This window comes from Amphiura filiformis, chromosome 11 (genome assembly GCF_039555335.1).
Source record: "Amphiura filiformis chromosome 11, Afil_fr2py, whole genome shotgun sequence".
Taxonomy (NCBI): domain Eukaryota; kingdom Metazoa; phylum Echinodermata; class Ophiuroidea; order Amphilepidida; family Amphiuridae; genus Amphiura; species Amphiura filiformis.
Window position 1 is genome coordinate 37081985 of NC_092638.1, and position 27271 is coordinate 37109255.

At 36.4% G+C, this 27271-nt stretch overlaps 2 protein-coding genes across 4 annotated transcripts in view; one reads left to right on the forward strand and one right to left on the reverse strand.

The window, feature by feature from the left end:
• Positions 1-11666, forward strand: part of LOC140164807 (double-strand break repair protein MRE11-like) — a 57358-nt gene extending 45692 nt beyond the window's left edge. For all 3 annotated transcript variants that reach the window (XM_072188179.1, XM_072188180.1, XM_072188178.1), the window contains 6 exons: positions 1070-1150; positions 1767-1893; positions 3739-3812; positions 6620-6790; positions 8291-8350; positions 9901-11666. In XM_072188179.1, the coding sequence (XP_072044280.1) occupies positions 1070-1150; positions 1767-1893; positions 3739-3812; positions 6620-6790; positions 8291-8350; positions 9901-10107 (720 nt within the window). In that variant the 3' untranslated portion in view covers positions 10108-11666. The remainder of the gene's footprint in view (positions 1-1069; positions 1151-1766; positions 1894-3738; positions 3813-6619; positions 6791-8290; positions 8351-9900) is intronic.
• Positions 11667-17725: 6059 nt separating this feature from the next.
• LOC140164808 (DNA repair protein RAD50.L-like) overlaps positions 17726-27271 on the reverse strand; it is a 66869-nt gene continuing 57323 nt past the window's right edge. Inside the window, exons 36-42 of the mRNA XM_072188181.1 lie at positions 26073-26125; positions 25528-25613; positions 23578-23654; positions 22295-22357; positions 20355-20488; positions 19705-19833; positions 17726-18991 (exon numbers count right to left, since the gene is read on the reverse strand). Of these exons, the coding sequence (XP_072044282.1) occupies positions 18949-18991; positions 19705-19833; positions 20355-20488; positions 22295-22357; positions 23578-23654; positions 25528-25613; positions 26073-26125 (585 nt within the window). The 3' untranslated portion in view covers positions 17726-18948. The remainder of the gene's footprint in view (positions 18992-19704; positions 19834-20354; positions 20489-22294; positions 22358-23577; positions 23655-25527; positions 25614-26072; positions 26126-27271) is intronic.

Genomic DNA, 27271 nt, shown 5'->3' on the forward strand with positions numbered 1-27271 from the left:
ACATACGCATAAGAGATGGGACAGTGGCATTGGGCCCTCCAAAAACTTGTTGCCATACTAGTACTTGCAGCTTACCCAGATACCATAGGTGAGAAAATAATTATATAGGCTATCCACCAACAGGTAAATTCCCAGCATCACCCGGTGATGAAGGCTGAATCGTTTGAAGCAGTGCAACACACTGCATATTTTGAAGGCGTGCAACACACTGCATATATCGCGTAAACACAAAGACTCAAAATGTTCTGTTGCATAAAGTGAAGGCACGCAATGCTGGTGTGATTTGTTAGACATGCACGATTGAAAGATCGGCCCTGTGAGCATTCACAGCACATAAAGCCTGCAGGGACTTTGCCTGTTGAAGGCTGGTCTGTATATTTTCTTGTCAGCTGTGATAGGAACATACTGTGCTTTATGGACAGCTTTTTGTTGTAAAAACATGTGAGTAATGGTGAATTGGATTAGAATACCAAGGTAATAGTGGGTAACAAGATACAAGTATTGCTGTGTGCCCAGTATGAACACGATCATCAAAGTTATCATTTACTGACATTGGAACTGAAAATTAAATTTTTCCTTTTGTTCAATTTCTTAAATGGTAATGCTGATGTGTCTTTTTTCTCTCTATTTATTATTACGCTTTACATTTATCCTTTCAAAATGAGGTTATAGACATCACTGCATCACCTTAAAGCAGGGATTTCCAACCAGGGGGTCACCATATAGACTACTGGTGCCCTCAGGTGTCAACATTATGGGATGATGTGAAGAAAATTGTGTGTTAATTTTGTGTTAGACTTTCCCCCAGAATCTATGAAACTGATTCTGGCAGTTGTGTCCAAGTTAACCATTTCATAGCAATCTTGTGACACAGCATGCAAAGACACAGGTACTTTGAAAGTTATGCTACACTTTGTGGCAAAATTTGCACACAAATATTTTTGAAGAATTAAGATATGGGGAACACCTTACACCTATCTTATAAATGTAGTAGAATTTACAATGATGTTCATGTCAAGGGACAGTCTATTGACAGTTTATTTGTGTTTTTGTTTATTTTCATATCCAGGTTGATTCTTTGATAGCTCAAGCAGATGCAGAACATAGTGGCAATGCTAAGCAGCCAAAATTACCATTAATAAGACTAAGGGTATGTATAGGCATGTTCTTTGTACACAGCAAGCATTCATAATACACATGAGTTGCTGGCTATTGCTGCCTCGCCCAGATGTACATGTACACTGCTGACCAGCTATACTTTGTGGCTACTCTAGAGTACCAGTGTGTGTACCGTCTGAACAAATTTTAACATTTACCCAGAGCAGCCAGCACACATAAATGTTGGGGGAAAAAACCCAATGCATCTGTCCGAATTCGAACCGGCTTTCGTAATACTAGGACAACGTCACGCTCTAGCCAACTGAGCCACGCTAGAGAAGAGCGGAAGATATAAATCTTTAGGTATTAGTTTCGAATGGTGTTCGTCAAATTCCTATCAGAAGGCATCAGAACTGCATATAGTTTTTTTTTTTATAATATGTCGATCAAAATTAAAAATCAGTTTTCAATTTCATTTCAATTATTATGCTGAAAACCCATAATTAGACTTACAGTTCCAGAGATAGCCATTTTAGTGTTGTTCAGAACAATGACTCAAATACAAAGGAACTTCAATACTATTATTGGCAATATCTAAAAATCAATATTCCTGACATCCGACTCATTTTGCCTGATCACATGACAGATTTTTTTCTCTTAATAAACAGGTTGATTGCAGCGGTGAGTTTGACATCGACACATTCAGTCCACATCGCTTCGGTCAGAAATTTGTTGACAGGGTAGCCAATCCCAAAGACATTATTCTATTTCAACGGAATAAAGCACAAACGAAAGGTAGGTAAAATTAGGTATGACAACAGTCATGACATTGAGTAGAAGGTTATAATGGTCAGAGTTTTGAGATAGAAAGGTTTGATTTTTCCATATTTTGGATGCTCATTGCATGAAATACATGAAGATTTTAGATGCAAAAGCCAATAAACACCATTTTCAAACTTTTTAGTTAAGACCACCAACACCTGCCCTATAATAATGCTAACTTTAAATTGATACCCGACTTCAAAAAATCCAAAATGGCACTGTGCCCCCAAAACGGAGAGTTACAATTAGGCAGGGCGAATATTTACTAAAAACGATGCCATACAGATGAATTTTTGTAATATTTCAACAAAAATGTCATATAATGAGAGAAAATATACCATTTTACAGCATCAAAACCCAAATTGTACTTTTTTTGCTACATGTAATATAACTTGGTCAATTCCAGTGATTTTAAAGCAGTCTTTTCAGATGGCCCACAAACAAATAAACTGGCCTCAAAAAGAAACTTATAATTTTTCACAAGGTCATATCTTAAAATCCTCTCCATAAAAAATGAACATAAATTGCACACAGGATTACTTCAATACTCTACTCTAAGCACTGGTCAGTGTTTAGCCAAAGAAATCTGTTGCTCTGTGAATATGGTCCAGGAAGGTGTTGCATGTCAGTGCATTTTGCTGTTGTGTCAGTTGGACAACTGTTTGGTTACTGACCAGTGTTTAGAGTAGAGTATTGAAGTAATCCTGTGTGCAATTTTTGTTCATTTTTATGGAGAGGATTTTAAGATATGACCTTGTGAAAACTTATAAGTTTCTTTTTGAGGCCAGTTTAGTTCCTTGTCAAAATGCCCAGGCCTTGTAGTGGTATATAACCATTGACCAAACATCAAATTTAGCTCCATTGCCTAAAGTGAAAGATGAATTCTCATAAATATACCGAATCCATGCATGGTTGAAAAAGAATCAAATTGTTTTTAGAACCTGTGATGACTTGGGTAATTTATTCAAATGACATGAAATTCATTTTACCTCATCTGAGTGAGGGGTACTCGTTAATATGTGATCTGATACCACAAAATGAGAGAAGAAAATTGGTAGTTTTGAAATGTCCTGGTTGCTGCATTGGTGTTCTTTGTTTCACAGGCCCTGACGTGTTCAAGCCAATAGTATGTCTGTGGGGGCATAATGGGTCATTCACAAAGGACATACTACTGGCTCAGAGGAGGCTTAAAGGCATTCCTACAATGCACTATGATTGGGAAATTTGACCAATATAACCTAATTTTAGAGGCAAAGTCCCCATTGCCACACACACAAAATGGTCATTTTAAAACTGCAGCCAACGAGCTAATAGTTGAGACTTAGGACTGATATTTGATTTTCTTACAGGAAACATTCATATTGTCCCACTGCATTAATTTTATTCCTAAGTCTCGATGTTTTCAATGTTAAATAATAGGATGAAAACATCAGATATTTGCACACAATCCCAATGCAAAGTATGGTCAACTTGCCACATGTGTACAAAAACCAGACATACCAAGGTCAGAAACCCCATTGGGCCATGGGAATGTCTTTAAACATCCTCTGCTACTGGCTTGTACAGGTGCGCTGCGCACAAAGAACATCAGCAGCCAGGATGTCTTGAAACTACTAACTTGCAATTTAACGCTCATTTCATGGTAATAGTTCACATAATTTGACACAATCAAACAAAATAAAAAGTTATTTGTCATGTATAATGTAGTTTTGTCTTTCAGTTATTTTTCTTTCCAATTTAGCAGGCTCATAAATACCAGTTCTCATAAATACCAGAATATTGAAGGAGGATGACAGATATTTTTGATCTCTTTTACAGGCAAAGAGTCAACTGGAGAGATGGCCAATTCCTTCCGTCCTGAGGACTTGGTTTTGAAGTATTTGGCTGAAGAGGTAATATAAAAGATAATGAGAGTTTATCATGTTTATATGACCCTATTGTAACATGGAATCAACCGCAAGAGACTAATGGGACATTTAGTGATTGTGAAATGTTGTTTAACAGTGACCCTACATACACATTTTTTTTAGATTGAGGAGAAATTCAAACTATATGTGACATGATCAAGAGGAATGAGTCGGTGAGAAGCATCTCTCTCACCCGAGGAGTTGTTATTGGTGTACAAGGGGTACATCCGCCCTGTTTTAGAGTATGCCGCCCCACTTTGGCATTCTGGTCTTACTCATAATCAGGTGGCCCAGCTTGAGAAAATTCAGAGACGTGTTTGCAAATACATCCTTGGTAGAAAGTATACTACCTATGCAGATTCCTTAGCTACCCTTGAACTTCATTCGTTGTCTGAGAGGAGACAAAACATCTGCAAGGAATTTGCCCTGAAAGCAAGCACGTCTGTGAGGTTCTCACCCTGGTTTCCACCTAGTAAGTATCACTCCCACATGACTCTTAGAAGACAACCAAAATTTGACTCTTTTAGATGTAGGACCAACAGATTTCAAAATAGTCCCCTACCATTTCTCACCAACATCCTAAAAGCAATGTAATTTGCTTTTATTGCCAGTCATTTTTGATATTGTTCCAAATCCAGTCAAGTGCAATTATAATGTGTTCTTATTTATTTGTATGTTTTTAATGTTTGAGTGTTTTAATTATAAATGTATGTATTTTTCATAATGCTATTTTTAATGTAAATGTCATGCAATTCAGCCGTTGGCTGCTATGTGATTTATAATAAAATATACAATACAATATATACAATATATATGTCATTAATATTGATTTTGAGATATTGGCAAAAACAGTGTTCAAATTCTTTTGTTTTACTTTGTTTTCAGCCATTGATAAATTGCTCATAACTCGGTAACCAGGTGTCTGATTTTGACGGGGTTTGTATCAAAATGTAGCATTTGTAAACTGCCAGATAATGATGAAAATTGTCGACATGTGACTCATTCCCTTGATCATGTCACATATGAATATCATTTCTATTGGTAATTTTGTTTTTAGATCTAACTTCTACTTTTTAGGATAGGAAATATTTACGTAGGAATTTTAGATTGTAAAAATTTGTTTTAAGGCAGAAATCATGGAATTATTGTCAAAGAGAAAGTTAGTGTATGTACGATGTGCAAAATTGGTAAAAATTGGTGTAAAAAAAGAGGGACAAGAAAAGTGTTTGTTCATTAAGTGGGAGGCAAGGTTAGGTTGGCTTGACAAGGTGGATGCAGGATGATTCCAAGTCATAGCTTAATTGTTGTCATTCTTCTAGTTGGGAATTCTGTGATTCAGTCATTCAAACGTCAATTAAGGGGGTACTACACCCCTGTGATAAATTTGTGACTAATTTTTCATTTTTCTCAAAAAATTATAACACATTGGTAACAAAAGTTATGTATATTATTGGGGCAAGGAATCCAATTACTACACTGAAATTTCAGTGACTCATGACAAGCGGCTCAGTATATATGATAGGAGATGAGGTACATCCTGCTGGTACCTTATTTCTTATCATAAATAACGAGCCGCTTGTCTTGGGTCACTGAAATTCCAGTGTAGTAATTGGATTCCTTGCCCCTATAATATACATAACTTTTGTTACCACTGTGTTATTAGTTTTTGAGAAAATGCAAAAATAAACACAAATTTATCGAGGGGTGTAGTACCTTCTTAAGGAATTGACATCCACAACTTATAAGTTTCCCCAATGCTTTTTGAAATAAATTGACAAATATTTTGACAAATGTAAAAAGGTATGTGTAGCCTCATATAAATTATGTTTTACACATCTGGACAAATTTAAAGCGTCACACAGCATATTGTGTTCAGTCACAATGGTTTATGATGTCAAAAAAAGGTTGTTTTAAAGGTTGCCCCTGAGTCCATACATTGTAGCAGTCAGGTTTTCCTGAATAGGCCTGGTGTACTGTATTGTATGAGAGTTGACTCCTATAGACTCAGATGCAACTTTTAAAATGGCCTCTTTTTTTTACATACAATGATGTGTGACGCTATTGGTCTACATGTGTAAAGCAAAATAAGGCTACACATACCTTTTACACTTTTACATTTCGTAAAATATTATTCAAATTATTTCAAAAAGTGTTAGGGAGAACTTATAAGTTGTGGATCCTATATAAAAAGCCTGTGGGAACCAGGGAGGTAAATAAGGATAATTTACTGGGTGGGCAATTTTATTTATTTTTGCCCTCAAATAATGGGAAATAATTTACTGGGTGGGCAGCGATAATTAATGGCATCCAGGCGTTTGGATTTTCGGAAATGTACAGTGTAGACCTGTATTTTTCGTACAATTTGGGTTTGAGGTAAAAAATGGACATTACACTCCCCTAAATGCATCTTCTGCACATTTTTAGCATATTCATGTAGCAACTTTTAAAAAAAATGGTATACCATATTATATTTCACTTTGGGTATTTAAAAATCTTATACTAATTATCACTCACCGTTCTCCTACGTAGGAAAAAAGCAGTAAAATTAGATGGTAATTTATATTATATGGTGCAAATTTACTGGGTGGGCACTTTTGGGCAATGGGCAAGTTAAATTTACTGGGTGGGCAAAATAATTTACTGGGTGGGTAAATGCCCACCCAGTTAACATGTTATTTACCTCCCTGGTGAGAACCCTGTGAGATATTGTCCTTGTGCCGGAGGAATATATTCGCTGTTATATTGAGAAGTACTTTTCATTAATGTCTTTCTGAATATTCTTTTACTTACAGAAGAATAAGTTGTCATTGCTATCGGGTAAAGATCTAGTTGACGCTGTGCAAGAGTTTGTTGACAAGGAAGAGAAAGATGCTATTAGAACAGTCGTCAATCACCAACTGGAAGGAGCACAACAAAGGGAGATGAGAAAAAGACAAGCTGGTGGTGACAGTATTGATGAACCGGTAAATATGGGTTGTTATACTTAATGATGGAAGTATAGGAGAAGAGCAGAGCTGTGAAAGCCATAGTATTTACTAGTTCCCAGAAGTTTTTCAAGAGTCACATAAACAAGGCGGTTCTCGAACCACGAGTCTCGCCTGCTTTCGCGATTCCTTTTGGTAGAGGTAAATGAATTTGGTGGTTATCAGCTGGGCACGATTATCTGGCTGATGGTGACCGTACCCATCAAGTTTCATGCCCATGCAACAGGTTTTACTAATTTGACCTCAGATGACCCTGGTGACCCTGAAATGACCTTCCAAAAATTTGGCTTTAAATGTTGACTGTACCCACAATTTCTTGCCTATCTGAAAGTTTTACTAATTTGACCTCAGATGACCCTGGTGGCCTCGAAATGACCTTCCAAAAATTTGGCTTTAAATGTTGACTGTACCCACCAAGTTTCATGCCCGTACAAGTTTTTACTAATTTGACCTCAGATGACCCCTGGTGACCTCGAAATGACCTTCCAAAAATTTGACTTTAAATGTTGACTGTACCCACCAAGATTCATGCCCGACCAACAGTTTTTACTAATTTGACCTCAGATGACCCTGGTGACCTTGAAATGACCTTCTAAAAATTGGGCTTTAAATGTTGACTGTACCCACCAAGTTTCATGCCCGTACAACAGTTTTTACTAATTTGACCTCAGATGACCCCTGGTGACCTTGAAATGACCTTCCAAAAAATTTGGCTTTAAATGTTGACTGTACCCACCAAGTTTCATGCCCATACAACAGTTTTTACTAATTTGACCTCAGATGACCCCTGGTGACCTTGAAATGACCTTCCAAAAATTTGGCTTTAAATGTTGACTGTACCAACCAAGTTTCATGCCCATACGACAGTTTTACTAATTTGACCTCAGATGACCCCTGGTGACCTTGAAATGACCTTTCAAAATTTGGCTTTAAATGTTGACTGTACCAACCAACTTTCATGCCCATACGACAGTTTTTACTAATTTGACCTCAGATGACCCCTACATGACCTCAGTGACCTTGACGCACTAACCAATACAAACCGGTTCTGTCTCGGGTCAAGATGCACCCACCCACCAAGTTTGAGGAACGTGCGACTCATAGTCTCCGAGAAAATAGGCGGAAGGCAAACTTTAACCAAAACTTTAACCAAATTTGTCACATACACACACACACACATACATACGGAAAAGTGATTATATAGTCTCCTGCCTTATCAGGCGAGACAAAAAAGGAGGGAGAGAAAAGCTAGGGAAATGAAAGAAACCCAATAATTATGTGTGGAGCTAAAGAGCTGAAAAGTATTTACTAGTTTCCAGAAGTTTTTCAAGAGTCACATAAAGAAGGAGGGGAGAGAAAAGCTAGGGAAATGAAAGAAATCCAGTAATTATGTGTGGAGCTAAAGAGCACGTTTTTTCAGTTAATTATTCCAACCAACAAAGAAATCAATCAATTTCTTTTATATTGCTGTTGTAACAGGTTCACAAACCAAAGAGAAAGAAATCAAGTAAGGAACCAGAAAAACGTAAAGGGCAAAAGGTAAGAATAATTTCTACCTATTTGGTATGGCCACATCACTATAATTCATCCAATTTAATTAGCATTTTATACAGGGGCGTAGCATGAGCATCAGGGGCCATGGACAAGGAGCAGTGCGGGCCCTTTTAACCAGGGCAGGATTTACCCTATGGGGGCCCTGGGCCAGGCCAAAATTTAGAGGCCCAAACTCAGGTGCCGACGAAGGCATGTGCACTCAAGTCGGTGGACAAGTTTTAGTTTACGTAATAATAGAGGGGGATTAATTTTGTTCCGATGTTACTAGGACATTGCAAAGCACACGAAAAATTCCATTTCAGACTATTTTAGCCCCAGATTAACATGAATTTTACTATATGAATGCTTGCGAAGCGCAAATTTTTTTAAAATTTTGCTCTATTTTTGCCAAAAGAAAGATGCACAGTGCATTTTTTGGGCCCTGGACCTGGGCCCATCTGGCCCAATGGTAAATCCGGCCCTGCTCTCCACTATCAGCTTTTTTTTAATTTTCGCTTTTGTGCTCGGGGCCCCTGAACCCTCGGGGCACATGGACTTCATCCACCCTGTCCCCCCACTTGCTACGCCCCTGATTTTATACCTGTCTCAAGATATCTGCTCCCAGGGATTGATTTCACAATTAGTTACGACACATTCTAAATCCATTGTTAAGTCCCAAATTTGTCAAAACTCACAGATTTACAATGAGTTTAAGGACTTGCATTGTATTGCAATTAGAATTTCACTGACATTTCTAAATGTTAGTGAAATCCTTCACTGTTCAAGCAAATTAAAGTTGTTTGCTAGATTATCTGATCAATTAAAATATTTATGTTGGATTTTTATGTACAAAGCCAGTGTAATTTCAAAGACAGGATCTAAATCTTATATAGGCCTTTCAGAAGGAACCTTTAAATCACACCAAATCATTCAAACATGAAAGTACAAAAAGGAAAGGGAACTTTCAAAATATTTATGGGAGCTAAAAAGAAAGATTGGGAAAAATTGAAAGAATCAAACACACACATAAGCGCCAATCTGGCTTGGAATGTGGGGGAGGGGGGCATTCGGCCTGAATTGTCAGAAAGTGGCTGGATACGTCCCTGTCCCTGCCCCCCCCCCCCACCCCCCGGATTGACCCCCATGAACACACACAGACATGACTCAGGACAATGCAACCTATGCATTGAATAGAAATTAGAAATACTGCGCTCGAAAGGGCAGTTAACACCCTCAACAATAAAACCAAGCTCATGCCACCACAGCAGGAAACCACCAAAACGTGCAGAGAAGAAATAGTAATATTTAGTTGACACTTCAATACATGCGCCTACTGCGCCCTGTGCGTGCTCATGCTTTTAGCCCAAGCGTATTATACGTGCATGCATTCCATGCTGAGTATTTGTCTTGGAGTTCTTGTTGCAGTTCAGAATTCAGCAGCAATTTTATCTGATCTTTGGGGCGTGAAACTCTGAGTAATAAAATCATGCTGTAATAACATTATTATGTGGTTTTTGTATTTCATGTCAGATTTGATGTATCTGTTTGAAATGCAGGTCTTCTTGAAAAAAGAACAAAGCCAAACTTGTGGAGAAACTGCCATTTTGATCAGTGATGAAGAAATGGATTCTGCAGGAGACTCGGACAGTGAGGCAGGCACTGCTTCAACATCAAGCAGAGTTGGGGAAAGAGAGAGGGGTAGAGTGAAGGCTGAGGGGCAAGAGGATGGGAATCAAAATGATTGTATAATTATCCTGGACTGATGTACTTAAATATAAATACCTTGTGAAAGACTAAGCCTGAAATACTTAGTCACAGTAAAATTTAAGAGTTTTTAAAATACAACCTAGATCCCGGTTTTATTCGCCAATGGGGGACGATATAGGCGCTCAAATGAAAAAGCGATTTTCTTTGTACTCATTTGTGATGTAATCAAGCTAAATGAGTCCATGTTGGTCAAAATTAAAATTCAATTTTCAATTTCATTACAGAAGTCATTCTCGGAGCTAAAAACACCATCATAATTAGCCTTATGGCTCCGGGGATATATCCATTTTAGTGTTGCTCAGAACAATAAAATATCAAGGAAGTTGAACACTATTATTGGTTATATCTCAAAATTTATATTCCTTACATTCTACTCATTTTGCTTGATCACATCACATTAAAAGAGGGCATATCTGATGGTGAAAACTAACAATATATCAATATATTTTTTTTGGGGGGGGGGGGGATAAAAATCTATTTTTAATTCAAATTGCACACTATTGCTTTAAGGGGAGAGTAATGGAAGAAAACATGGACCTTTTCTGACTTCTTTAAGTCCAAAGTATATAAAACTATTCATATTTTGAATGGAAATGAGTGCAGGAATCCAATAAGATTTAAACAAAAATGTTCAGCTTGTGAAAAAATCACAGAAATTTACTTTTTTTACCCCAATTTTTTTGTGACAACATACGAAAATATCAATCTGGAGTAAAACATTTTCAGTTAGCTTTTAATAAAGTAGAGATGAGAAATTACAGAATGGGTTTTGATTTTTTGAAAATTTGCCTCGTTTTCTGAAATATTAGGGTAAAAATGTGAAAAAAGCATGAAATGGATGTTATGAAAATTATGCATAAAACGTCCTTACATTTGAAGACTAAGATTTTTAAGACTTTCATGCTTGCAAAAGCTGTACCTTGTGCATGTTCTTAACTTGCATCTTATTGCACTAATGAACTATGAAGGGGGAATACGCTAAATTAACTGGGTTGCTGTGTTCTTTCCAAGGGGTGTTTCCATTATCACAGTCAGATGGGCTGAAAATAATTGCCTTTTACTTCTCTAAAAAATGTACACACAAAAAGTCGGTTATGAATGATGTTGGTCACCTTGGGCATTGTATTATTCGGTCCGTGTATCAACAAACTTTTTTTTAGTATCCTAGTTATCGTATCTAATTCGGACCTGCTGAATCTGAAGATACCAAGCTTTATTTTGAGTATGTGATCCTCCATGACACTCCAAATGAATGAATGCATAGGGTTATTATAGGGTTTAAAAATTCAACATTCTCCTATTTCACTGCAAAGCATAATTGTGACACTCCAAATGAATGAATCCATAGGGTTATTATAGGGTTTAAAAATTCAACATTCTCCTATTTCACTGCAAAGCATAATTGTGCCAGACTTGGTTGTTTATTTTCCAAGCAATGGCCCAAGGGCAAAGCCCGCATGGCATTCCTCAGAATAAAAGCAACCAAGTCTCAAATATGACATAAGGATGTGCAATGTGCAGGGTGACCAACCTCTTAAGGGCTGGGGTATGAACGTTTGGACAGTATTTATTTTGGGACATTAGATCACATCAGACATATCGAATTGCATTCTGAATACGAAGAATGTCCTTCTGATATGAAATAATTTTGATTTTTGAAATTGCAATTTAATACACATTTTATGGCAAATCATTAAAAATTGATATTTTGATATTTAACAGTACTCGAAGTAAACTTTACAAATCTGATGATTTATACTTAAAGTGTATGTAGGTGGGATGAAAAGCCGACGATCAATTGAAAATTTTCACCTTTACAGTATTGGAGATATGGATTTTTTTTCCAAAACACCAAAAAAAATAGGTCTTTTTGGGAAAAAAATCCATATCTTCAATATGAAAGGTCAAAATTTTCAATTGACCGTCGGCTTTTCCTCCCTGCTACATACACTTTAAGAATATATCATTAGATTTATATAGTTTACTTGAGGACTGTTATATATCAAAAATTTGAAAAAATATTAAATTTTTATAATTTGTCATAAAATTTGTATTATATTGTGATTTTCAAAAAATGAAAATTATTTGATATCAGAAAGACATGCTTCGTATTCAGAATGCAATTCGATAGGTCTGAAGTGCTCTCATGTCCCTCAAAAAATACTGTCGAAACGCAATAAACGCTCATTCTAGATCCCTTAATAAAATACCACTTTTTTGTTTTAAGATTGTATTTAATACAAGTTTGTACCTACATTTATATCAAAATTGTGAACTAAACTCAGCAGCCCTGAGTATAATAATATATTTTATAATCATAATGATAAGATGGAATTTTAATTATAATTAATAAAATGGATAACAATCGTAATATTTGTTTTCTGTGGGTTTTTTTATTTGTGTCCCATACAGATTTCACCCATCATTATACAAAAGAGATACAAAGAAATTGAACAACAATAAACAAATAGAATAGAATAAAAGAAAAAAGTGTTATCAAATACAAACAAAATCAAATAGTCCGTATGGGATGGTAACCCATACATGCTATCTTTAGTAGATAGCAGTGATGTGAAGCCATACAACATGCTATCTTCAGTTGATAGCAGTGATGTGAACCCACACAACATGCTATATTCAGTAAAAAGTGATGTACATCCATACAACATGCTATCTTTAGTAGATAGCAGTAATTTAAACCCTTAACAACATGCTATTTTCAGTAGATAGCAGGGATGTTAACCCATACAACATGCTATCTTCAGTAGATAGCAGTGATGTGAACCCATGCAACATGCTATCTTCAGTAAATAGCAGGGATGGTAACCCATACATGCTATCTTCAGTAGATAGCAGTGATATGAACCCATACAACATGCTATCTTCAGCAGATAGCGGTGATGTAAACCCTTACAACATGCTATTTTCAGTAGATAGCAGTGATGTGGACCCATATAAAATGCTATCTTCCATTACGAAAACTACACGGACATCTTCCACTAATTGCCTCAGCCACGTTTGGCCCACTCACACAGCAACACACAGAGCACATTAGGGACCCCAAAAACTTCACCTGATTTAACACACTTTATTAGCTCTATCGTATATCTTCAGCTCCACATTCAGATTTTACCTTTACTCTTCAGCTTCACAAAATCAGGCATCTTTTAAATTTTTACAAGGAATGACTATGCAATATTGCTGTTTTACTATACTTTGATCAGCGCTTACTCGGCGGGCCTTATAACATCGCGGATTAATATCAAAATATTTTATTTTGAGTATTGTCTTGTGACAGCTTGCCAGAAGCATCATGAATTATCAATTGAAGTCCAATACTTTGTCTACTTTCTTTAACACACAAAATATAGACCAGATAGGTGAATAATAGCACTCTTAACGTGGGTCTACTTTTCGGCGTAGTAGTAAAAGCCTAACATTTCCCGCCTATTAATAAGAGCTGATCAAACTAGAACTCATCTTCCAACTTATATTACGCCCAAGCAACTAGTAACTACATAGCCATAACACGGTCACCCAGCCACTGTGCAACACTGGGAACCAATTTTTTTAATGAACCTGCTATATTCCTTTCCTATGCTCGAATATTTTGTGCAGCGGTCTCATAAGACAAAATATCAAGAACAGATCACATGTGCAATTTCAACCAACAAAAATCATGTTTTCATATGTATATATAGGTTATTTATCCACTTCACTCATGTGCGACTTCTAACAAAAGGCGCTGGTTCCCGTAGTATTCCTCATTCAAACCAATTCAATGCATGACCTTGGAGTTACCTGCATGACTTTGGCGGGCTATTTTGAAATAGTTATGGTTGCACATGCAGGTACTTCTTTTGAAAGTCCTAAACAAGGTATAGCAGTTGCTGATAGGATATGCAACTTATAGAACACAGATAACCTCTATAGCAGTTGCAGAGTTATGCCAAATAATGTCAAAACAGGAGGTTTTTGCTATAATTTTCCCCTCTCAGGGAAAATCATGCCGGGGGGGGGGGGTGATTCAGGAATAAAATAAATTACAATGAACCTTGAGATTTCTACTGAAGATAGCATGTCCTGAGATTTTAAACAAACAATATGGAAAATGGATAGATATTTGGTGGAAGCTCTATAGTCCGAAGGTTCTTTAGTCCGACGGTTCTTTAGTCCGAAGGTTCTTTAATCCGACGGTTCTTTATTACGAAGGTTCTTTATTCCGACGGTTCTTTATTTCAAGGTTCTATAGTCCGAATTTCAAAAAGGTTCCCTAATCCGAATAATAAAGAGGTTCTTTAATCCGAATTTTAAAAGCGGTTCTCTAGTCCTAATATGAAAATAGGCTCTATAGTCCGAATTTTAAAAGGGTTCTATAGTCCGAATATGGAAATAGGCTCTATAGTCCGAATTTAAAAAAGTTCTATAGTCCGAAATTGCAAAAGCGGTTCTATAGTCCGAAACGGATACCGTGTTCTTTAGTCCGAATTGGTAAACGGGTTCTATAGTCCGAATTTTATTTTTATCATTTGTTTCAGTGTCAAATCATCACTTGTTAAATATAAATCCGCTGAGGTTTAACATGGTTGGTTTCTCTGGATATTTTTCGTAGTATACATTAACGTTCACCTTTATTCTGGATATTTTCTTCATTTTTATCCGTTTTTCATTTTCGACCCGTTCAGGGTAGACCCTGAATACCCGTTTCTGGCCATTTTTCAATCCGAGGGCCTACTTTATTAAAAAAATATTCGGAATATAGAACCCTTTTTTAAATTCGGACTATAGAGACTATTTTCATATTCGGACTAGAGAACCGCTTTTAAAATTCGGACTATAGAACCTTCGAAATAAAGAACCGTCGGAATAAAGAACCTCTTTTCAATTTTTTTTCTGATTTGAGAACCTCTTTTAAAATTCGGACTAACGAATGCTATAAACACGTGTTCGGACTAGCGAACCTTCGGACTAAAGAACCTTCGGATTATAGAGCAGTCCCCAGATATTTTTCAGCAGACAGCTTTATTTGGCACATTGGTAGCATTTTGTTAATTTGAGTGATTTTTGCTCAAATATGATACAAAATAGAAGAGATACATATGGAAAATGCTAATTGAAACATAATAATATAGAAATGAGTCGGCAGTTCTAAATTTATTGGTATTTGCATAATTTAGTAAATACATAAAGTTGGTGCTATGAACTAAGTTCTTAGTTTTTTAAATTCACCAATTTGCTGATCGTTTTTTTGTGCAGTTAGACCAAATATTTCAAGTTGTACTGGCAAATCACAGAATATGCCTTTAAATATGTCTCTATAATCTAGAATTGTTGTAATTCTTATTCACAATAAAGCGCCGCCAGCCAGTTTGCGATAATAATTGATGTATCATGGGAAAAGGTTGTCCGCATAATCTGAATATTACCATGCTATTACATAGGAACGCGTGACAATATTTTTTAGTTTGTCAATATAACGGTATTACACGCAAAAAAAAAAAAAAAAAATTAATTGTGCACATTTCAAATCACATTATTAAGTATTATTGAGTATCGATTCACGTGTAACACCTTTATTTTGACAAACTAAAAAATATTGTCACGTGTTCCTATGTAATAGCATGGTAATATTCAGATTGGCGCGGACTTGGATGTCGACCTTTTCCCATGATACATCAAATTACATCGCAAACCGCTGGCGGCGCCCTTATTGTGAATAGCGAGAATTATCAGAATTACTTGGGTATAAGCCCACCCCTAGATGGCAGATTTCACTTCAAAAAATGGGGGTGGGCTTATAACCAGGGAGGGGCTAGTACTTGAATTCAAAAATAAGAACAATCATCCCCAATTGAATATGCCCAATGTACCAGTAATTTCTATCACCTATGTCAATGTTTTTTGTTATGAGTATGGAATGTTGATTTAAGAACTTAGTCAAAATTACAACTGGGCTTATACCTGAGTGCAACCCTTGTTCCCAGAATGTTTTGAAAAATAAGGGGTGGGCTTATACCCACGTAGCATTGGATTAGGCTGTTCTATTTAAAATTCACACTACCCCTGAGGAATATTTTGGAAATATCTTCCACAGAAGGAGTATCAATTCAAAAAAGCTCCATTTGAAACTCACCTTCTCTCAGTGGAAGAGTCCGGTTGAATCTTTCTCAGAGGGTATATGAAATCAAATAGAACTGCTTATAATGTGTTCATTCTATTTGAAATTCATGCTCCCCCTGTGGCAGATATTTCCACAGGGTAGTGTGGATTTTAAAAGGAATAGCCCACTGTGATATAGTGTCCATTTTTTATTGTTTTATTTGCAACCAGATTCAGATTGATGTAAGGCATATAAGTCTGAAAATTATAGCTAAGAACTTTGAATACCATCTTCCGATTTGGTGATTCACAATACGATGCAATCCATGGTTGCTGGGGAGACGGCAAAATATGCAGTGCATCATGGGAAAAAATTGATATCAAAAGCCTGTGTAATTCGCCATAGAAATGATGATGTAAGCGGATTAACTACCATAGCAAAAGGTTAAAACAATTTTTGAATATATTGCCCTGCACTACAAGCAGGTTGCTCATCACCTGTATATGTATGTGATCATAGATTGAATACAAAATCGCTCTATTCAAAGATACTAATCTTACAGGTGTGAGTGATCAGCATGATATGAATTATTCTATAGAATTACGATCCAGGTATTTATCCCTGTTCTTTGACATATGTTTCAATGCAGGGGTACTGCCGTAAACGTACTAGTGCAGTACAATATATTTAAAAATTGCTATGGTAGTTAATCCTGTTACATCATCACTTCTACGGTGAATATGAATACAAAACAGGAACAATATGTCATTGTGTGTTTAAATATCAATATAACAATATTACAAGCGAATGCAAACTAAAACAGCAATTTACAATTATAGTAGATCCATTTATCACAAGAATCCTTTGCGGAGCTGTTTTCAACATTATTATCACACTCCTGTGAACATCCAGTAGTGGCTAGCATGCCAATGTTGACCTTGAAAGTCAAAAATTTGACTAGCAAGAGCAACCGCTGGCAGTACATCAAATTATGAATCATAAGAATTACATTTATTTACATAAGAGCAAGCACATGCATAGCATTTATTTACAAAAAAAAACTTGACAAGATTTTAAATGCAATGAGAACATAAAATTCTGAGCAAGAACTTTGTCTGTATACTTTCTTCTAACTACATATATTTACATAAAAGAATACATATTGCATAGCACTTTCAAACAGTATTACGAAATTTTCAATGTGATTAGAACATAATCTTCTAAAAGACAATAAAATGCATAGATATGGCAAAATGGCATACAACCACATTTGTGACACGATCAAGGGAAATGAGTTGGATGTCGCTAATATTGATTTTGAGATATTGGCAAAGAAAGTGTTAAAATTCTTTTGTTTTATATTGTTGTCAGCAATTGATAAATTGATGTAACCTTACAACGAAAAGTTGTCTCAACATGGGGTTTTCAGTTTCAGAAAGCTCTAAATGTCCTCTTTAGAATCATATGTAAAACTCATTTTTCGACCAGGGTTAGACATGGGACTCATTCCCTTGATCATGTCACATTTTTAAAATATCAACTATATAATGAACATGGTAAAAATCATGCTTGATTAAATTCATTTGATTTATTATTTACCTATTTATTTGACTGAATACAAATATTTATTTGATATTTATATATTTCATAACAAAAATTGCTGAAAATAAAAGTATTGCATTGTATCGTTGTTTGATATACCTTCATATATTTCATTACAAAATTGCTGAAAATATAAGGTATTGCATTGTATGATATTTCCCAAGGTAATTTCATTTTATTAAAATTCTCACAATTTTGCATAAATATTACATATTATCATTTCTTTGATGAGAAAACACTAACATTTCAACATTGTTTCCTTATTTCAGCCCTCAGTAAGGAGGTAATCCAGATTGCACTACAAATATAATTTGAACAGCAGTTTTCTCAACTTTTTGCATTTTTGACATTGGCAGGGACTGTCTTTTGGTATTTGCAGGAGAGCATTTTAATGCTCTCCTGCAAATACCAAAAGACAGCTCTTAAGGAGAGCTGTTTAGAGCATTTACAATAGAATGTAAGGAGAGAATGATCAACTAAGGAGAGATAAAAAATCACTCTCCTATATCAGATTTAAGGAGAGCAGTAGAGAGCGATCTCCTCAAAAGGCAGTCCCTGCATTGCAGCCAACCTTTAGGCCTAATGTACACTTAAAGGTAAAAAATTATGATATAACTTGAATTTCCTTCCGCCTTCATCAGGAAATAACTTATTATTCAAAATTTTTCAAACATGGCTAGGATCTAGTTTCTTAATAGTGACAAAATCCAGAATACTATTCACCCTTTGCAAGGATCCACCATCTTGCTACCAAAACAAAGTTCTCTCTAAAAACGTATGCCCAAAAGGTGCATTTTTGTTGGATAATTTTCACCAGCGTGCCCGACGATTTTGCAACAGGTACGTACACACAACACACACTTTGTGGGTAGCACCTCATTTTGAGATGAAGGTGCAAAGGGTCAATTAAGTACCAGCCTGTTCAATGAAGGCACATTATGCCCATCCGGCGCATCAGCAGCTCCTCTACGGCACTTCACAAGCACTGCTTTGACTTTTGGAATTTGATACCAAAATATACTCGTTTATTTATGTGTTGAATACTTATTTCACTATTTGAGCATATTTTTGGGTCACAAATAATGTGATTTATTTGCATGTTCTTACAACTTTCTTGTAAGGTGGGGGTGACTGCCTAAAGGCTTTCAATACGATGTTTCTCCACAACAGATTTGTGTCTGAAAGGAAAGAAAAAAAAAGTAAATGTAAGATAACTTGTATGAAGGTATATGAATAGACTTGTATGAAAGGCTTGGCCTTATTGCCCCACCGTCAAAGGATCAATTATACCTTTGTTCAAGATTACTTCATTGGTTAATTTAGCATGCATTCAAATTATGCTGAATGAAGATTGAATGAGAATACTGTAAACTTGATAGTTAGCATATGTGCTTAGCACTTTTGAAAACATGAAATTGTACCAATCATTAAAATCTGGCGCTTTACCAAAAGAGCCAAGGGGGGGCAAGTGATTTTACCCCAGGGGTACACATAATTATTGTACCACCCCTTAAAATTCTATATAGTCCAGCTCCCTTAAAAGCAATCAATTCATCATGCATCATGTCCTGTACTTTGTTTTGCCTAGAGTTTCATACGTACATGTGTGTATACACTCTGTGAGATAAGGTAAGCACATGCAATTCAATACTGTGACCAGCAAAAACAAAGCTACATCACTTCAAAACTCGAGCTGTGAGTGGAAGTACAGTCAGTCTACTCTGAAGTACAAAGTAGCGACGCGGACGCACACATTGTGCCAACTTTGAAGGCACGCATACATGCAGCAGAGCCGCATAACTGCACACTGTTTACACGCTGTATACGCGTGCGTTGTCACTTTGTACTTCAGAGTGGAGAAACTGTAGAGATGAAACCTTGTAATACTTACTCATCATTCTTAGTGATTTTGTAGAAGTAATCTGTGTAATTTGATCGTCCAAGTAAATCCACAAACTCTTCATCATGTGTGATTACTATCAGCTGAAAGTTTTGTTGATTTTCACGACTTTCTATGATGCTGAAACATAAAATGGTAATTAAATACAATTATTCACTTGAGGTATAGGCCTTGTGATAACAATGTGACTCAACAGCATTTGCCCGATGCAGACCGATATGCAGGATTTATAGCACAAGTACATGTCTTTTGATTTTGGGGAACAAAGTTACCATATGTTACAATGAAAGGTTCAAAGTTTACTCTGCAGCTATGTAGTACATAATGCGATTGGGCTATTCAAGTTCCTATATAAGACATATTCATGTGTCTTATATTGGGACCCTTTACAGGGTGCCAGCTGAAGGCCAATGGTTTTGGCTGCAACTTTGGCGACAACATCTAACCAAAGTGAGTTTTTTTCTGGTTGACAAGATTCAATTTTATACAATAAGAGTTACCCAGAGCTTTTTAACCTACTACTGGCTCAACAGATCCAAATGGTTTACACGCTATGTATGTTAATTTGGGATACTGTGAGTATCTTCTTTGCATAATCTAATAGTTGAAATGAAAGCTTATAAAAATACATTTGTATTTACTTCAACAAAACATCTGCTAGACTCTTCTTATTCTCACTGTCCAGATTTGTTGTTGGTTCATCTAGTGCCAAGATGCCACAGTTCAGACAGAATGTCTCTGCTAGGGCCATACGGATTATCAATGATGCCAAAACCTAAAGAAAAAACATTTAATAAATCAAATATGTATCCTACAACATGTGTGACTCACAACTTAAAGATATTGTATGTGGTGTCCTGCAAGGATCAATATTAGGTCTACTATTTTTTATATTATATGTTAATGATATCACTAGTACCTCTAACATTCTGGATTTTATACTATTTGCTGATGATACCACTATCCTTTACTCACATGAAAATATTGAGAATCAAACAAATGTCGTGAATGCTGAATTGAAAGAAGTAAGCAATTGGTTTAAAGCAAACAAGTTATCAGTTAATGCAAGCAAAACAAATTATATGTTATTAGGAACACCTCATATGACATCAGTCAAAGTGCAGCAAGATTTAATCATCGTCCTAGACAACACACTTTTGTGAAACATACCAAATTTTTAGGTGTCTTAATAGATGAAAACTTCACCTGGAAATGTCATATTGACTGCGTTTCCAAACTTTGTCGAGAAATATTGGTATCATGAACAAATTAAAACACTTTATTCCTGATCAAATATTACATACCCTATATTGTACTTTTATTTTGCCGTACCTCAATTATGGAATTCTAATCTGGGGGAATACATGTAAACTTTACTTAGATAAACTGTCCAAACTCCAAAAATAGGCAATAAAAACAATTTCTAACAGTCATTATAGAAGTCATACCCGACCTTTATTTGCCAAATACAACATTTTAAATATAGAAGATATGTATTCTCTTGAACTCGGTGTATTTATGTACAAGAATTCCATACATGAGCTACCTAATTCATTTAATGAGTATTTTACAAAATGTTCTGACATCCATGACTACCCGACAAGACAAAATAATAATCTCCATGAAAAATAAAAGGTTTTTTCCCGACCATTCCATTCGAACGAGCGGGCCCATGCTTTGGAACTCCCTAGATAAAAAAATTAAAAACTCAAAGTCCATAAAAACATTTCCGTAAACAGCTTAAACCAAATCTTATAATTAGGCCATTCTCGAGCACTGTATTTTGTCATGTCTGTTTAGTCATTTTTATTTATATTTGATGATTTCATAATCTTTGTTTTGTTTTTTTCATCAGGGAAAGGCAATTCTCAGGCCTTATTGGCCTTCCTGCCTTTTCCGCCATATTGTGTTTCTTTTTGTAATTGATATATTTTTGATGTAGTTGTACATTTTTATATATGGAAATAAACGAATGAATAAACGAAAACAAACAATTGCACTAGCTTTAACTTGGGTTTTATGTACATCCCAATATATATCCATTCTGGTGACATAGAAAATAAGATAAATACATGCGCTACATCATGCTACTTAGCTCAACACCAAGCGCCTTGACTGTGTGAGCAACACCCGGATCTATACTATATGTATGACCGACACCCAGCCTCTCATCAACTTAGTATGGCAGCATCAACTTCTTGATATCTGCCCCACAAGACTTCAAAGCTGTGAAATATGATGAAATAATATATCAAGCAGTTTTATACAGGCTGTATCAAAATGATTGGTACCCACAAATTTTGATGTTTGTTGAAACGCATACCTCTTCCATATGCAACATTGACATGGAACATTGGATACTCTTGAGATATCCAGAATGTATAGTTTATGACGTGTTATACAAATTATTTAGATCTTATGTTAAATTTTGATGTGCCAGACTCATCCATTATCAATGAAAACTGATGGGTACCAATCATTTTGATAAAGCTTGTACAATGCAGAAACATTTAAATTGTGAAATCCTAATATGCATGAAGAAAAGGTGAAGGCATGCATGCAGAGACAAGTGAGAATTTACCTTTTGCCCAGCACTGCACCTTCCACGCATGTCTAATGATGTCTCTCCCTTCACCATTACAACCTGAATAGGTAAAAGATGTGATGAAGGCAGCTGTTAAGAGGGTACTACACCCCTGAACAATTTTGTGCATATTTTTGCATTTTTCTCAAAAATTATAGCACATCAGGGACAAGTAAGATATGTATATTATAGGGGCAAGGACTACAACTATTGCACTGGAATTTTTTTTTTCAGCACAGACAACAGTTGTGGAGTTACAGTCAAAAATGAGGGAAAACCAATATTTGATCAATAAATCAATAACTACTTGCTTTGAGTTGCTGAATTTTCAGCAGAGTAGTTGTAGTCCTTGCCCCTATAATATTCATATCTTACTTGTCACCAATGCGCTATAATTTTTGAGAAAAATGCAAAAATATGCACAAAATTGGCCAGGGGTGTAATACCCCCTTAAGTTTCAGAAATGCATTCAGGGTCAGTAAAAGTCCTGTAACTTATTTATTATTGGTGTTCAACAGAATTGTATACTACTTTCTAAAGGAATAAGTCATGGAATCTAAATATCAGATAGATAAAAAAGTAAAAGGCTTTCAGCCCAATTTTTTGTTTTTCCCTACAACCTCTGCCATATAAAAATGTTATAGGAATTTGGCAAAACAGGATAATATTTCTTCAATCCAAAAAAAAAAATAGTTCTGTATTTTTCTGGAATAGGGAGTAGTACACTAAGACAATTAGAAGACCTTACTTGTTGCTAATTGTACATTATCCCTGTCCGAGGGTTATTCAGGGCAGTGCTAGGCTGGGAAATAAGTGGGGGCCAGGGGCTATTTAGCTATATTTACCCCCTGGTTCATTGAAAACAGCCCCTGGTTCTCTGTAAAACCAGGGACTTTTTTTAAAGTAGCCCCTGGTCCGGCAGTTCTGATTTCCCAGCCTAATTGAGTGAGGTATCAAAATGTGCAAAACAAATTTTCCCATCCATTGAATAGCCCCTGGTTCGTTGAAAATAACCCCTGGTTCCCTGTAAAACCCAGTGAACCAGGGGCTATTTTTACAAAGTAGCCCTGATCCGGCACTTCTTATTTCCCATCCTGAGCAGCGCCAAGATATTTTTTTTGGGGGGGGGATTTGGGCAAATTTGGCCATAATGGTGGATTTTTCCAAGATATTTTGTCGTGATGGGAATCAAAGAAAAAGTCTTGAACAAACCCAGTGGTGGTACCAGTTGGAAAATGCCCCCCACGATGCCACCACTGGGGTTATTCAACAACACTTACTCTATAGTTGTATGTTCTCCTTGCTTTAATTGCCCCAGTCACAGTGTCTTCAGAGCAAATTTCAATGTAATCAATATCTGAAAAGACAAAATAAATTATAGTCAGGTATAATTTGTAAACTTTGCATCTGAGTCATTCAAAAAGATCAGACATGACCATGAACTTTTTTTTTTATGTTAAAAAAAACTTATTTATTTGGCAAATTAGATTGTTGAAATATGCATTTGTGAATGATTTATTCTTCCACCTCTGGCTCCCTCTCTCACTTTTTGTTGCAAAAATAGTAAGCCTTATACGAAACAATAAAAACACTGTGATCAGAGATAGGTCAACAGTACATGTATACCTGTGATCAGAGGTAGTTCAATAGTACCTGTGATCAGAGGTAGTTCAACAGTAACTGTGATCAGAGGTAATTCAACAGTAACTGTGATCAGAGGTAGTTCAACAGTAACTGTGATCAGAGGTAGTTCAACAGTAACTGTGATCAGAGGTAGTTCAACAGTAACTGTGATCAGAGGTAATACAACAGTAACTGTGATCAGAGGTAGTTCAACAGTAACTGTGATCAGAGGTAGTTCAATAGTACCTGTGATCAGAGGTAGTTCAACAGTAACTGTGATCAGAGGTAGGTCAACAGTAACTGTGATCAGAGGTAGTTCAACAGTAACTGTGATCAGAGGTAGGTCAACAGTAACTGTGAGGTAGTTCAACAGTAACTGTGATCAGAGGTAGTTCAACCGTAACTGTGATCAGAGGTAGGTCAACAGTAACTGTGATCAGAGGTAGGTCAACAGTAACTGTGATCAGAGGTAGGTCAACAGTAACTGTGATCAGAGGTAGGTCAACAGTAACTGTGATCAGAGGTAGGTCAACAGTAACTGTGATCAGAGGTAGGTCAACAGTAACTGTGATCAGAGGTAGTTCAACAGTAACTGTGATCAGAGGTAGGTCAACAGTAACTGTGATCAGAGGTAGGTCAACAGTAACTGTGATCAGAGGTAGGTCAACAGTAACTGTGATCAGAGGTAGGTCAACAGTAACTGATCAGAGGTAGGTCAACAGTAACTGTAATCAGAGGTAGGTCAACAGTAACTGTGATCAGGTAGTTCAACAGTAACTGTGATCAGAGGTAGGTCAAGAGTAACTGTGATCAGAGGTAGGTCAAGAGTAACTGTGATCAGAGGTAGGTCAACAGTAACTGTGATCAGAGGTAGGTCAACAGTAACTGTGATCAGAGGTAGGTCAACAGTAACTGTGATCAGAGGTAGGTCAACAGTAACTGTGATCAGAGGTAGGTCAACAGTAACTGTGATCAGAGGTAGTTCAACAGTAACTGTGATCAGAGGTAGGTCAACAGTAACTGTGATCAAAGGTAGGTCAACAGTAACTGTGATCAGAGGTAGGTCAACAGTAACTGATCAGAGGTAGGTCAACAGTAACTGTGATCAGAGGTAGGTCAACAGTAACTGTGATCAGAGGTAGGTCAACAGTAACTGTGATCAGAGGTAGGTAACAGTAACTGTGATCAGAGGTAGGATCATGTCCATGAACTTGGGTGTTACCTAGATTGTAAGATATAAAGATACTTACAACCACAAGTCACAATCAAGTGACCGAGATGATCTACTACCCAATTTTGGGGTAAAGTGTCTGAAAGATCACTGACCCCTAACCTGGGTTGCCAGTCTGATGATGAAAATTGAAGTGTCAACTGAAACTTCCAGGTACACACATTTTTGTGTTGTGATCAAAGGTTTAAACTGCTAAATTATTTTTACAACCAATACAGATGAACTTTCATTCTAAAAACAAAATAGTTTATGGTAAGAAATTATTTCCTAGAACTTGCCAGTATCATCATATTTTTTCTCCCTGCTAGAATTCAAATTACTAAAATTAACTTAGACTATTTAGCAATATGTAATCTGTGAAACTTATTTTTCTTACCATCTCCCTTGTACGTCTTTTGCCAAAGATCACGGATAATTCTGTTGATTTTGCCCATCTGCTGTTTATGGTACTGAATAATAGCTCTGGAAAAATGGAAACAAACAAGGAATATCTTCTTTTAGTTCTTGATTTCAAATTATATTGGGCTTGTTCCATTTTAAATCCACTACCCCTGTGGAAGATTTTGGAAATATCTTCCACAGAGGGAGTATGAATTTTAAATGGAATAAGCACAGCAGCAGCTACATTTGAAACTCACCCTCCCTCAGTGGAAGATTTAGGTTGAATCTTTCTCAGAGGGTGTATGAAATTCAAATGGAGCTGCCTAATATGGTCATACCATTTGAAATTTATGTTCCTCCTGAGGAAGATATTTCCAAAATCTTCCACAGGGGTAGTGTGGATTTTAAATGGAACAGCCCATTATGTTTAACAAAGAAGTTAACACATACATGTATGCAATTTGGTGTGTCTGGTGTGCTCTCAGGTCTCACAAAACATACTGTGCAAAGGTGGGTTACAGAGGCTTAGAGAATACTTACTTATCCAGTGCATCATAGAATATCTTTAGATCCTTGTTAGCCTTTTGAGTAGTCTGTTAACAAAAATAAGAGAAATTATATCAACACTCAAATTTTTGGGCACAACTTTATCAGGATACTGGCAACCCAAGTTTGGGATCAGTGACCTTTTGGACACTGGACGCGTACACTCTTGGTAACTTGCATCAGCCCCTGTCGCGGTTGAATGATGGTTGGTCGACTCTGATGCAGATTGACTCCTCAAAGTATCTTGCTTCCCATTCAATGATTTTGACTTTGTCCAAATCATATTGGTGGCCAGGGGATTTAATGTGGATGTATCGCATGACTTCCGACCAGGTTGTACTTGGACAATGGTGTTCTAAGAATCTGGTTTTTAATGATCTTTCCAGTGGCATAGCATCATAGGGGCATGTTCTCCCCAATTGATATGAAAATTTTTTAAATCCCATACGAAAATTACCAAAAAACAGTTTGTCCCCCCAATCAGTCAGTGCCTCCCACCCCACCACCCCCGAATAGGATGACTCATGCTATGGCACTGGATCTTTCAGTTTAACAAATTTAAGATTCCAAACACTGACCCCTCAGGATTTCACTGACAGGGGATGTAACATACTGCTGGTCCAGTAATGTCTTTCTTTTTCAAGTTACCAAGAGTGTACAATCAAGTTTTGGGGTCAAGTGTCCAAAAGGTCACTGATCCTGAACTTTGGCAGTCTCCTAATGAAAATCAAAGTTGTGACCAAAACTTTGAGGTACCATATTCGTCCCATTAACCGCCCGGGCACTTAACAAAGTCATTTTGGGTGGGCGCTTATTTTTCACATTGTTTACATAATTGCATAATGTAAAAAATGACCCAAAATATTCATCCATCATCAGTGAGCCTTTTGTTCCAGACCATGATCCAGATTTGCATGTATGGGCAGTTAATACATGTAATATCAGTTTACTTGTTGTAAAGTTACTGGGTGGGCGTTTACAGGGGCATGGGTGGATAATGGAACGAATATGGTACGTATTAATTTTGTGTTGAGATAGGTTTAAATAATTAATTATGTAGTCTAGCAACACAGATGAACTTACGTGCTTAAATAAACAATTCTAATTTGTTTAAAATTGGGTCTTTCAGGGTTTTTTTTCTTAATCTTGAGATGCCATTCCTTATCTTTTTTGTCACCAAGTCATGCTTCTTC